The following is a 14,545-nucleotide window of genomic DNA, read 5'->3' as shown; positions in this document are numbered from 1 at the left end:
AGGATGGTACCAACCGCAAGTATAAAGACTTTTAATTATATCTATTTGGATACCCCAATCAATTTCATTACGGACCTTTGTTCATGTACTATCGATTTGACATCCAATTTTATCTGACTGGATGAAACGGGCATATGGACATATCTATGCTTTCTTAGCTGGATTTTTAATCGGATGAACTATATGTGTGATAGATATTTATTTATGAGTTGCTGTTAGCCCTTTAGGCTTTATATCTATATTGGTCTATGTAACATAACCTATGCATTAAAATTACCGGGAATATTAGTCACCAATACAAGACTCAAAATATGTATTTTCTGCTAACCACTATAGGTAAAATTACACTCCATTATTTGTACAATCCTTGCATAACAATAGTGCAGGATCAACCCCCCCCCCCCCTTCTTTAACTGGCTCCACCCGAGGGTGGTCTAATGATACTATTCTTAAAAACTCATTACTTCACTAATGGGCAGCACGGTGGCTAAGTGGTTAGCACTTCTGCCTTACAGCGCTGGGGTCATGAGTTCAATTCCCGACCATGGCCTAATCTGTGTGGAGTTTGTATGTTCTCCCTGTGTTTGTGTGGGTTTCCTCCAAGTACTCCGGTTTCCTCCCACACTCCAAAAACATACTGGTTGCTATCAAATTGACCCTAGTCTGTGTGTGTTAGGGAGTTTAGACTGTAAGCCCTAATGGGGCAGGGGCTGATGTGAGTTCTCTGCAAAGCGCTGCGGAATTAGTGGCGCTATATAAATAGATGAACTAGAAATATTTTCTTGGTAAAAATACCATATTTTCCACAGCATTTATCTTTGTCTGCCTTTCATTAATACCTGTGTCCTTCTCTACAAATGAGCGACAGATTCAGCATTCTACAACATGAAAAGAAGGATGGTATTTGCCACCGTCAGTTTCAGGGAGAGGAATGAAAAGATGATTACAAAAATGTCTTTATGCTTTTAACACAAAATCAACCAGACAATTTCCTGTTTGATGTTTTAAAGACACCGAAGTCGATTTATGAGGAGATGACAGGACCACTTAAAGTAAAAAAAAAAACGATGTAAAAACATGATTGTACAACTGAAATAATTTATTTACCACTACAGCACCACGAAAACAGACATACATTGTGTTAAAATACAGATTAATCAGTCAAAAAAAAAATACAGAACTGGTTTTATATTAATTTTCCCACGGTCTATACAGGTGTATTGCTGATAAAGCCAAATATGAGGTTTCAGTTTTCGTTTAACAAAAATGTTCTGTAACAATATGTTATAAAGAAAAGAAACCTAATTCAAATGGAAAACACAGTAATTCAGAAGTGGTAAGTGAAAGAAAAAAATCTATTCTAAAAACAATGCAGTTTTGAATAAATCCACATTACTCTCATTTAACTGCATCCACCACAAGGAAATCATTTTGACATGCAAATTAAAGAAGCCTTTGCTATCCAAAATACCACCGTTAACCAACTGCCCATTACTCATTTGCGTCTCTCTTTAATCATCTCTATCCTTTAAAACGACCTTACTGAAAACTTGACATATTTCCTGGAAAGCGGGAGTTTAAAAAAAAAAAAGTTCTAAGAATGGTTAAGTGATTATCTTTTGGTAAACTTTATTCATGTAAAAAAACAAAAACATTGCTACTATAAAATACACCTTTATAGGTTGTTGCTGTTTTATATGGTGCTTCTCAGCCTCTTATAAAATATTTGTTTGTACACTGAAATGAATGGAATATGACATATTTACCTCATCCTCCTAGCAAAATTGTAAAAAAAAAAAACAACAATAAAATAAAATCACTTAAACATTGTTCCAGCTCATATTTATAATTATTTACATAGATTTGAAGCATTCAGCTTTTTTTTTATTTGGAAATCATACTGTAGGCTCTAAAATTCATTTAAAAAGAGTTGATGTAAATAAACTAACTCTTTTTTTTTTCAGGAAAAATAATGATACAAATTGGGTATTACCCGAACAGAAAAAAGGTATATGAAAAATATGTTTTGATTTGTAAAACCAAAGTAATAGTTTGTACTTTACTGTAATTGAAGTGAAAGAAAAATTAGAACTTCGATTTCTCTATATTTGTAGGAAAAAAAAAAGAAAAACTAAAATTGTCCTTCTGTCAAAAAAAGCATTTAATCTAAGAGATACAAACCAACATGTTTAGTGTTCTGAATTTTCAGTTTTCATTTGATGTACGTGTGGATATATTCTGGTAAGTACTCAATTTTATTTTTTTATTAGAGTAAAATGAAATAGAAATTATCCAAGATCTGGTAATAGCTGATTTCAGTTTAGTGGCATTTATTTTTCTCTCACAGTCACATAAAATATTTTTGCGATTTTGCAAGGTTGACTATAGAAAACAAAAACAACTAAAAATAGGGAGTACTCCTTATGTTTAAAGGGCACATTAAGTTGATGTACTGTTATATATTGTCTGGCTTCTGAGTGATGCATTCTGGGAAGTATATCTTTTCTCTTACCGCAACCATGCGGAATGAATTTGTTGAACCGTCCTTCAATCCCTAAGATGCAAGGTAAGAGTTTAGTAATAGAGATAGTGATGGCGTGAAGATGGAGTGATGTTCCCATAAAGTTCAGGTCATTTATTTTTTCTTCCAGTTTACTTAAACCCCATCACTCACTGTTATGTTGATTCATCTATGATAGTCTTGTCTGGTATGAACAAGAAATACCTCACTGATCATTAGCAGCCACCAGTATGACACTGGAGAAAGATCTTTATAAGAATTCTAATATTTATAATATATTAAAATCTTGCATGAGTGACATCTATAAAGGTATAAACACTCAAATGTGTATACCATGTGCACCCACCATGTTTTGAATTAGCCATTAGCCAGACTTGTGTAAAACTGTAGTATTATATATGCAAGATAATTTAAGTTTTTCATTTAAATTTTCAGAGCTGGAAAGCAAACTGAAAATTTTTGCAAATCAATATTTTTGCAAATCAATTAATCCTTTGACCATAAAAATATAAAAATGTGTCCGTCTTGATTGGAAACATGCACAAAACTAAAAATAATTCAAAATCAAACTATGAAAAACAAAAAATATATAGTCCGGTAGCTTACGGCGTAATGATGAGCAAAATGTAAAAAATAGAAAATATGTATTGTAGTGCAAGTCAATGTACAGGACTTAACTCATACTGGCCAGCTACAGAGAAAATCATTAATCCCAGTAATCAAAAGAGTCCTAGGGCTAGATTTACTAAGCTGCGGATTTAAAAAAGTGGGGATGTTGCCTATAGCAACCAATCAGATTCTACCTATCATTTTGTAGAAGGTACTAAATAAATGAAAGCTAGAATCTGATTGGTTGCTCTAGGCAACATCCCCACTTTTTCAAACCCGCAGCTTAGTAAATCTAGCCCCTAATTTCAAATGAAATCTGACTATAGCTGACATTTTTTCAGAGTAGAAAACTACGGAATGGTTGTAAATATTACACATGATGTACATAATTATTATTAATTTTTTTTTCAAATGTTTACAGCAAAGATCTACAGAATCGTTTCCAAATAAAGCTGGCTCTAATACCCCCCTATTGTAATACTATCGGTACAATTACATATACCCAAAACAAACATAGCATAGCTATACAGCATAGTAAGGTCTGTTGATTAGACCAGTACATATTAAATATTTCACTGGTTTATTAAATGAAATTTACATTAATAATAAATTCAAATGAATGCCTCAGACAGTCAGAGATTTTGCATTGACATATTTTTCTAAATGTAAAGTAGATTGAAAATGATAGTGACCAAAGACTAGTCGGGGTTTTTTTTTTTTTGGTTTTTTTTCATTAGTATTTACAGAAAACTTTACACATGTGTTTGTCATACCAGATGGATATACACACAATGGGGGTACATTTATCATAGATGTTCCGCAGGTTTCAGTGTAGAAGAGGTGGTGTTGCCCATGGTAACCAGACGTTTGTTTTCATTTTGTAAACTGTACTAGAATCTGACTGGTTGCCATGGACAACACATAGTGTCGTACACAGTTAACTGTGGAACCGTTTTTACAAATGTCCACCATAGGTCTTATTAGCATACCGAGTTTCAACATTCATGAATAAAAAAAAATAGTCAAAACTAGTCATGCCTCACTCCCAATCTTCAAAGGACAACCCTCAAATTGCAATGGCCACGCCTCCAATCCAAACAGCCATGCCTATCTTGCCCTTTAGAAAAAGCCGAACTCTTGTGAGGTATGCCCATCTTACCCATAATAAGGCAGTACAAACTGGCCAGAGGCAACTATAGAGACTGGGAGAGAAAAAAATGATGAACATTTAATTCCCAATCACAGGAACAGATTGTGTTTGTTGCAGACCATTTTGACATACCTTGGGTAATACGGTTAACTTAAAGTGTACATGTCACCTACATGCAAATCACGAGAATGGAGTATCGAAATACTAGGGACCTCTGTTCCCAGCTCCTAGTGGACTAATAAGCCAACATTTTCAGACCCCAAACATGGCCGCCTCCAGTGTACAGGCAGCCATTTTGTACCTCAATGTTGAAGTGTCTTTGTGATGTAGCTAGATCCTAGCGGATCGATAGGCCGCTTTGTCAATTTTATTGATCCAGTTCCCAAAAAGCTGTAGACAATTTGTACACTTTAAGTGATGCACTGATTAAATTGATAATCACATCTGTATGCTAAATTGATAATCACATCTGTATAATATAATTAAACAATATGTATTTTTTAGCTGTTATTTAGTCTTTTTTAATCCATATATTCCATGGTAAAATAAAATGATTTAGTTACACATGAATAAATAATGTCAACAGCAAAACTGTGATGAATCTAACCAATGGGTAGACCATGACTACTGGAGAAACAAAAAAAGAGAGTGATCAAGTATGGAACGGGACAGATACAACTCCACTAAATGGGATATTCCTGTTTTGTTTGTTTTTTTCCTTTCACATAATAACACTAACATATTCTTCCAGTGTTTAATTTTTATTTTTTTTTAAATTAATGTCTCTGTTGTTTCAAACTTGCTCAAGAAAATTGAGAGATTGTATTCTGTAAATGTGTCTGGAATTCTATGTGAGGCAAAATCTCTTATGTTGATATATACTTTTTTTTTTTTTTAGATATTTTCTTCTTTTTTTTTTCTGTTGCCATCTGCAAATAATAATAATAAAAAAAATAATAATTAAAAGTGGGCCATTGGTAAGCTCATTATGCCACAGGCATGAAGGAAGACCGAAATATCTCACACTGTAACCGTGCATTCAACAGAGTACCGGAGAAGAAAAGATGACGTGACAGAATTAATTTCGTGAAGAGACGTGGGTTCATCGTGACAGTCGTTGAGTGAAATTTTGGGCCAAATTTTTTTGACCCAAATCCCTTAACTAACACAGGAACATTTAGCGGTGAGGGGAGGGATGGGGGGGGGGTGTCTTCCTCTCCAATTGTCATGAACTGAGTTCTGAAAACTCAGTAAAGCCTTTAAAGGACTGATATTTACTGACATTAATTTTTTTAAAAAATTCACACTAGTACCGTTTTTTTCTTTCTTTTTTTTTTTTCTTAGAATATAACACTGATCAAACAAGGCCTATGGTTTGTTTTTTTTTAAAAAAAAAAAGTTTTTTTTCCCGCTAAAAAACACATGCTCTTATGTCATGTCTAGCTACATTTACACGATTTTACAATCATATTTGAAAGCTGTTCGATTTTTGGTGTTTTTCCAACGTAGTACAGGATGGTCAGAGATTCTAAGTCTTGAGATACACAACATGGAGAGGCCGAGGCTTCTGGGTTAATGGTGTTGTATAGACCAAGCACCTGTGAAAATAAGAGAAAATTGGATTAGTTAAGTATCTGTAGAAGTTAGCGCTTAATTATATTTATTTTGCAGTTTGTGTAAGTGCATATTGCCAACAGTTAGACAGATTGTTTCACACCTTTACCATTGTAGAACAATGGAATTGTGGTATTATTGTGAGATGTGCTGACATTCTATGAAATTATCCACAGATGCAGAGGTGAGATGAGATGTGGTGACCGGATGCTCCCATCGGGTCGCCACCTATCATTCCCGAATTCAAGACTTCTCCCGTGCTGCCCCCTTCTCTGGAACGATCTCCCCCGTTCTATCAGGCTTTCCCCTAGCCTGTCAAACTTCAAACGCTCCGTCAAAACCCATCTGTTCAGTCTAGCCTTCCCTTCCACTCCCTAATCCTGCCCCCCTTAATCCCTCTTCTTTATCCTTCTATAATAACCATACTATACCTTGCCCCATCCTACTTACTCCTGAGCTTCTCTCCCCTCAGTGTTCACATCCCTCACCCCGGTGGTAATCGTTAATACGATTACCAGAATTACAACACCCACTTGACCTACAAATAAAAAATGAAAGTGTTAAAAACTGATGTAAATATTAAAATTAATCGCAACTTTTATGAATCTGAATATAAAGCGGCAATGTCGGGTTAAGTGTTTAAACACTTAACCTGCGGGGGCCCAACATTGCCGATGACAGTAAACTGTAGTGCCGGACAGCTCTTCATTCTAAATCACTTGCGGTCAGCATACTGCTCCATCGGTGATCTGCACAGTCAGTTTAAAGGTAAGTGTATTAATATTTACATTGGTTTATGACACTTTCATTTTTTATTTGTAGGTCAAGTGGCTGTCGGGTTTTTCGCAATCGAAAAACCGTACCCAACCCTCTCACCCGACCTTGCTACTATGTGTCTCCCGTTAGTCTCCCTCTCACACTTAGATTGTAAGCTCCCTTGAGCAGGGCCCCTTTTCTTCGTGTCCTCTTCCTCTTGTTCACCTTTCCTTCGGCTCCCCGCCTCATCTCCATTTCGTAACTTGACTCCCCCTATCTCCAACTCTCTTCTTCTCCCGTGCCTCCGTATCTCCATCTCTGCCCTGATCCTGTAAATGTCGCCCTTACTACTCCATAGGCAAACTGAGGAGGGTTTCCTAGTGCCTGGAAACCCCCCTTCAAGCCTGGGGCACTGTATAATTGAGGTGGCTGGACCCTGCCCAAACGTCACACGACTCTGCTCGAAAAGAGAGAGCTGCGTGCACCTAACAGTAGTACATGCAGCATTGCCCATGTATATTATGGGGATAGGGAGAGTTGGAGAGCAGCCAAGCACTGTCTAATATTATAGCCACGCCCCCATGCATGAGGGTCACGCCCACTGGTGGCGTGGTGTGGAAACCCCCGTCTGCAAATCCTGCTTTTGCCCCTGTGCTGGGCACAGGCTCTTCCTGTCACTCACTCCCTTCCTCCTTTTTTTCCTATCTGTACACTGAGCTCACTTTTACCTCTTTGCCCTGTGCACCTTTTTCTGATTAGTTTGATACTTCGAATTATACTTTTTGCACTTTGTCTATACTTACTGCGCTTTGTTTTGTCTACACTTTGTTTTTGTACAACCTTGTACCCCATGTACAGTTACCCTGTACTGCTATCACATGCTCTATGTACAGCGTGCGGACCCTTTGTGGCACCTCATAAATAATAATAATAATGCAGAGAATAAAACGTAAGAAACCTCTCTTAAAACTTTAGAAACCGCCAAAACAGCAAAAACTCCTTGTCTTGTGTACAAAACAAACAGATTTGCCTTGACACGCACACAAAACTCTTATATATGCCAGAGCAATCACAAACATCCAATCACAAGCGATTCGCTAGTCTCAGAGACTGTCATTATCGTCACCCGCTATTTGCACCTGACTCTGACCTAGCGCAATTAATACGACTTTCTCGAGACCATGTCCAGCGGCAGCTAATGCTGGATTGAATCTGTCCCTTTAAGCAAACTTGTTATTTAAATAAATCCATTATCAAGGATTGTACTGAACAGCAGATTCTCAGTGCAGCCCTTTAAGTTGCAGATTTAGCTCTCTGAACGACAGACACCATGCAAAGTGAACTTGTTACAAAAAGTTGGAACAATCCCTTAATTCTTAACAAAAATCAAGTAGATAAGAAGTTTGATACAATGCAATTATACAATACCTATTGAATAGGTAAAGAAAACTATAACGTAAAATGCATTAAAACCACCCACAGTGCCCTTCAAAATATTGAATATTGCAAATCAGTTTGAAGAACTAAATACCATGAACATTATTCTAGTATTTATAAATATGCTATTTATAAAACAAAAGTTGTTTTTTGTTACACCAACGGAAGCACATAGGTTACCTAGTGGCAATGCTGACGGAATTAAGGATGCCATTAATAGGTTAGTAAAACACAACATGACCTTTTCCCTACAGGTTCAATTGACTATTTAAAACTAAAACAGAAGATCTGTTCATCGCAGCAACAGTGGCTGCATTCTGTTAAGCTCTTCCAGGCTTCCTGTGTACAGTAAATGACCAATAGATATTTATGACACTTCAAGTTTCTAAGAAAAAGTTACTGCAGTAGTAGTTAGTGAGAGTTTACTAAAGTACTAGATGTTGTCAACATCTACATACATGAATTAGAATAGAATAATAAATCAATTTTATTTGAGCATGAAGAATTTTCACTTTACTACGAACTGAACTGTATATGTGCATCATATTTATGGCCATATGTGACCTGCGTTACATTACTGTAATGGGTCCCCCCACATGTCCCGGTTTTCTCAGGACAGCGCTGAATCATTCTAGAGATTCCAAATCCTCTAACGGCAGCAAACGGATGCAGCTGCATGTAGTAAGCTCTTTGGAATAGAGACTTAGGGAACTATTTATTAAGCCTTAAACCATTGCGGAAATGGCTGTTTTCGCATGGTTTAGGCTAGAGATGTTCACTGACCCCCGTGTTCTGGTTTTGGTTTTGGATCTGGAGCAATGGAGCTCTCCTGAATGTCACTGGAGACTTTGAAGAACACTGCTACCCCTCCTCTTTCTTTTCTACCTATGGCGCTGCCCAACTGCACTAGAGACTGCCAAAAACTGTGCTCCTCTTCTGTGTCCCTCTGTGAAATGGCGTTGGATCGCTGTGGAGGGTGGTACTTATAGAATCCAAAGTTTGCGAGATCCGACGACGTAATGATGACGTTTTGCCTCGTTTTCAAATCAAAGGCCACGCGAAAGTACCGAGCCGGCTCGGTACTCAGTTCTGCTAAGTTCGGGTGTGTTCGGTTCTCGGGGAACCGAGCCTGAGCATCTCTAGTTTAGGCATAATTTAGTATCCAAGTTATTTAACAAAAGCCTAAGGCATATTAAAGACTACAGGTCAGATCCCGCAGTGGTTGCTGAAGTCATCGTCATGACAGACTCTTATCAGATCCGCTGTCCCAGCATGATTTCTTAATAAATGGCCACGTTATATCATCCCCTATTGTTGCTATAAGGGATGATAATTAACGGAGGAAATACAGCCAATAATAAATAGACCCCTTCATTCCTAATGTTTTTCTCTTATCGCACTTAAAATTGTATTGCTTATTTCTTATTTAAATTTGCAATGAGCTGCATTGTGTATACTTTGCGCGGTGTTATATGAAACATGCATACATGATTTTATGATTTGTAAAACTTTGCAAAGAAGGAAGTTGTTAGATCCAGTCTAAAGGAGGGTATATCTAATGAAGAACAAAAGTCAGGCAGGGCGTTTAATGAGTGACACTGGTCCTTAGGATCTAACTATAGTAAGTAGGGTTAAAATGGTGGTGGAGCGGTCCTTTAAAAGATCACTAAAATACACTGATTTTTGTAATGGTTCTGCCCATTACTATGCAACCAATCATCGGAAGTGTTAGTAAATATGACATACACAGGCTTGAGAAACTTCAAAGAACTTTGTAAAATGAAACTTTCTGGACTCACCCGAGTGTGCTGGGTATCAGAGCTCCATAGATAGGGACAAGCTCCAGCACAAAAATTTGCATTATAACCTTTGGGTTCATGTATCCACTTCCACCCAAGGTCCCTCTTGAAGTCGATGTACAATGGACGTAAACAGCAATTGTCTTGAACATTTCTGTCAAACAAAATTATTAATGTTTTTCACTAAGGAAACTGGAAGCACAGATATGAATATACAGACAAATTATACTGAGAATTTCTCAGCTAAAAGTTGCCCATAGATATAAGTTGCCCATTGATGCATTGAATGCATTGATGCATTGATTTAAATGGATAATTTGGTTGCTTTGTTTGGGCCGACAATTTAGTTTGCTTGGCGTGTGGGTTCAAAATAATAATCCCAAATGACATAAGACCTTTTTTGTCCGTTATACAGTTATGGTGGGTCAAAAAGCTTAAATGGAAAATGATATCACTTCACTTCAAACCTGCAGCACCTTATAAAGCATTTTGAGGCGACTGCAATCCAATCATTCTCCATTTCCATTTCAGAGTGATGAAAGAAAGAGAAGCTCCCCCGCAATACTGTTTTGATTTTTTTTTTTTTAAATATGATATCAGCTTTCAGACTGAAAGCACACTGGACAGATGTACATCACTTCTAATATTTCAATAGATTGTTTAGCTAAGCAATATATCAGCTTTGTCATGTATTAACACCTGATAACTGAGATACTTGCTCTGAAAGTGTGATACATTGTTCACTATTTTATACACCGATTAGTATACGTATCTAAATATGCACCTATGTCCCTAATATTTCTACCTGAAACAGTAAGCAGCGTCTAACGCCCGTTTCTTCCGCCGACTTGATTGTTGGGATTCTTGCCGGTACGATGGCAGCAACATCAATAAGAGGTGGGGAGTCTGGCTATTGTGCTTTTTGTGACCATGCTTTAAAGTTTTCGGGTCCACAATTGGGTATGCGAAAGGGTCGTCAATACCTTTTTGAGAGATGCACAAACATTCATCAAACAAACATACAAAATACTTTAAGTCTACTAAAAACTGATGATGTCATCATTTCATGCCAAACTTTTTTTTAAAATAATAACTCAGAACCTTAGCTAAAGTTGCAGATAAAGTGTAATAGGTCTTTGTAGTCTCCCTCCCGTTTTACTAATTAAAGGTCAATGAAAATCACTCTCTGCAATGAAACTTTTGCTTCGCTGCACAAGTGACTGGCTCCATTGAAGTGACAGGGTTGACTTACCGCACATGCGTCGATGTTTCATTGCGCATGAACAATAATGTCAACTCTGGCCTAAGGATGGCAGGAATATGCAGCCTGCGAAGAGGATCCTCGCCAGCGGGCCCGGACTCCATTGGAAAAGGTAAGTAACGCCATCCTCATCTTTTATTTCTACAGTGTTAAGCCTTTGTTAAATGGATGAATTGGTTAAAGAGCCTTTTTACGGCACTTTTGGCGGATTTTAGGCTGTTCACTAATTCTTAAATAGATGCTCAAGTCTTAGGCCAAACCTGTGTTTATCGCAACCCCTTATTTTATAAAATATTCTTCTCCTTACCCTTGTTGAAACATGTTATGTACTTAAATGACTAATCCATGTACCCTCTACGTTCTTTCTTCTGGGCTGAACTCATTAAGCTTTCACGATATGTTTTGTGCTTAAGACCATGCACCACTTTTGTAGCTGTCGGATCTTTTCTATTTTATAGAAATAGGTGAGATTTCTAAAACTTAATACAATGCTCTAAGGACTAAAGTACAGCGTCTCTGAATTGTAGGTACTTCTACACCTGTACCCCGTTAGTGCATATCGGCCCTACGTTATCTATGTATCTGTGACTACAGCAATGTACACTACCCTGCAGGTGATCATATATTGTTCTGTCTACTCGCCTATCCTTTCGTATACCTCGTCATCTAACATCATTTGCCAACCAACGCGTTTAATTGAAAAGTTTTTTGTTATTACCAAACATTATCTTCACATTTCTGGAGTGTTTATATCATCTCCAAATTGACAAAACTATGGGGACAGATTTATCAAACATTCTAAAAAGGAAAAGTGGTGTTTCCCATAGCAACCAATCAGATTCTAACTATTATTGTCAACACAGTACTAGATAAAGGACAGCTAGAATCTGATTGGTTGCTATGGGCAACACAACTTTTCCTTTTTAGAAGGATTGAAATTGACTTATAAATGTGAGTCCCCATAATATTCACAACACCAAAATACTGGGCAAAAGGAAATTGACAGAAGTTAGAATGAATAAGTTTATTTTACCTGCAAACCTTGTTTCTAATTCCTCGCTTTTGTTTGGGATGATATAGTTATTGGAAGGTACAAAGGTGCAACAAGGACAATGTAAACTTATTTTAAATCCAAGATTTCGATCTGTAATAGAATACAATTACAATTAAAAAAAATATAACATCTCAATTGACATATTAAACTACAATACAGTTACATATAGATATATATGTGTGATCGACAAGAATATATTTCTTAAAACACACAACAGTCTTGTTTATAGCATGGAAGTGCTAGAACTACCAAGGTATATGTAAATGTGACAGTGATACGCCCTTACCACAGGCAAACCAAGGGGGGTGGGGGGGGGGGGGTTCCCAGTGCCTGGAAACCCCCCTCCAAGCCTGGGGCACTGTATAATTGAGGTGGCTGGACCCTGCCCTGGCTTCGCACGGCTCTGCTTGAAAAGGGAGAGCTGTGTGCACCTAACAGTAGTGGACGCAGCATTGCCCATGTATATTATGGGGATAGGGAGAGTTGGAGAGCAGCCAAGCACTGTCTAATATTATAGCCACGCCCCCATGCATGCTGGTCACGCCCACTGGTTGCGTGGTGTGGAAACTCCACTCTACAAATCCTGCGTTTGCCCCTGCTTACCTCTGTGGCGAAGCCATTCTTTGATGGGTTCTGTGACATCAAATGAAAGCCACTCCCCTTCAGCTCTCGTTTTCACTACTTTACTGTCTATGTAGCGCTGCATCGGTGACGTCAAGTCTTTAGATTTAAGGATCTGTAGGAACAGAGACCCAAAAATGTCACAGATAAATTCTAAATGATGGCACGGAATAAGATGGTTAATGGCACAAGCTACTAAGGGCCTGATTCATTAAGGAAAGGTAAGCAAAAGTAAGTAAGGCAAAACCATGTTGCATTAGAGGGGAAAGTAACTTTAAAATGTGATGGTAGATTTATATTTGGAGTAGGGGATGTCCTAGATCAACTTTAAATTTCAGTGTACAAATAAGCTATCAAGTATTTATGCGCTACATGAAAAAACAGACAGTATTTTCCTTATGTGCAAAATAATAAATCAATTTGCACCCCTTGCATTGTAACATGGTCTGGTCCAGAAAACTTGAGGAAGAAAACTTATTCAAATTTCTGCTCAACTTTCCCTAATAATCAGGCCCTAAGTTTCTAATCGCATAATGTGTGTATGTGTGTATATATATATATATATATATATATATATATATACACACAGGGCTTTTTTTGTCATAGAACGCTCAGGACGGAGTTCCGGCACCTTTTTCCCATGGGTTTTCAAAGTTTAATTAACTTTTTAACATTTTTTTTTCTCTGCGGTGCTGCTACAGTGCAGCACCGCATCTTAGTGTGTGTCCTGCCCCGGCTCCGGCACGACGCTGCCAGTGAGAGGAGCCACGATCAAGCAGAGAATCGAGCAAAAGAAGCATAAAAGCTAAGTACAGATTACAGAAAGTGGGGGAGGGGCACATTAAGAAAGGGCTACAGAAAAATGAGGGGGGCAGAAAGAGAAAGCTACACAAAAATGAGGGGGGCAGAAAGAGAGGGCTACACAAAAATGAGGGGGCAAAAATAGAGGGCTACTGAAAAATTAAGGTGCAGAAAAAGAGGGCTACAGAAAAATGAGTGGGACAGAAACAGAGGGCTACAAAAAACAAGGGGGGGGCAGAAAGAGAGGGCTACAAAAAAAATGAGGGGGCAGAAAGAGAGGGCTACAAAAAACAAGGGGGGCATAAAGAGAGGGCTACAGAAAAATGAGGGGGGCAGAAAGAGGTGAGTTCCGGCACCTTTTTTCTTACAAAAAAGCACTGTATATATATATATATATATACACACACACATATATACACAGTGAATTCTGTAGAACAGTACTCCATATAAGAATATGTATAAAAATATATATATACATATATAGCCATGGCCCGCCCACTTGTGGCCTGGCCCCTAGCTACACGTTAATGTCTGGACCTGTCCCTTACACCTCACAATGCTCAGCAGCGCTGGGTTAAAGTGGTGAGAGATCAAACTTATGTACAGATCTATGTATACAGCTTGTAAATCATATTTTAGAATGTGTAAAAATTGTGTTGTAGGTGAAAATAAAAGATGCATCAAAACTCTTGAACACCGCACACAAGTGATTTTTTTTTTCCCAGAATGCCAGGCAGTGTGTAGGTTTAATGTAAAATAGTTCTATTGAAAATGAAAAATTCATAAACAGTAGACATGTGCAATGTTTAGCCAAAGGCTATCGACGGATGAGTGGAAAGAACATAAAACAAAGGCAGGAAATATACCCAGGTTTATTATCTGAGACTCTCAGTCACCTACAATCCCAGAATGACCTATTCAG

At 37.7% G+C, this 14,545-nt stretch overlaps 1 protein-coding gene across 2 annotated transcripts in view; it reads right to left on the bottom strand.

The window, feature by feature from the left end:
- Positions 1-1,078: 1,078 nt before the first annotated feature.
- The window catches only part of TGFB2 (transforming growth factor beta 2), a 114,099-nt gene continuing 100,632 nt past the window's right edge, over positions 1,079-14,545 (bottom strand). For both annotated transcript variants that reach the window (XM_075204261.1, XM_075204262.1), the window contains exons 3-7: positions 12,805-12,937; positions 12,181-12,291; positions 10,692-10,869; positions 9,887-10,040; positions 1,079-5,878 (exon numbers count right to left, since the gene is read on the bottom strand). In XM_075204261.1, the coding sequence (XP_075060362.1) occupies positions 5,720-5,878; positions 9,887-10,040; positions 10,692-10,869; positions 12,181-12,291; positions 12,805-12,937 (735 nt within the window). In that variant the 3' untranslated portion in view covers positions 1,079-5,719. The remainder of the gene's footprint in view (positions 5,879-9,886; positions 10,041-10,691; positions 10,870-12,180; positions 12,292-12,804; positions 12,938-14,545) is intronic.

This window comes from Mixophyes fleayi, chromosome 3 (genome assembly GCF_038048845.1).
Source record: "Mixophyes fleayi isolate aMixFle1 chromosome 3, aMixFle1.hap1, whole genome shotgun sequence".
NCBI lineage: Eukaryota > Metazoa > Chordata > Amphibia > Anura > Limnodynastidae > Mixophyes > Mixophyes fleayi.
The sequence above is the reverse complement of the archived record's forward strand: the minus strand, read 5'-3'. Positions and strand labels throughout refer to the sequence as shown.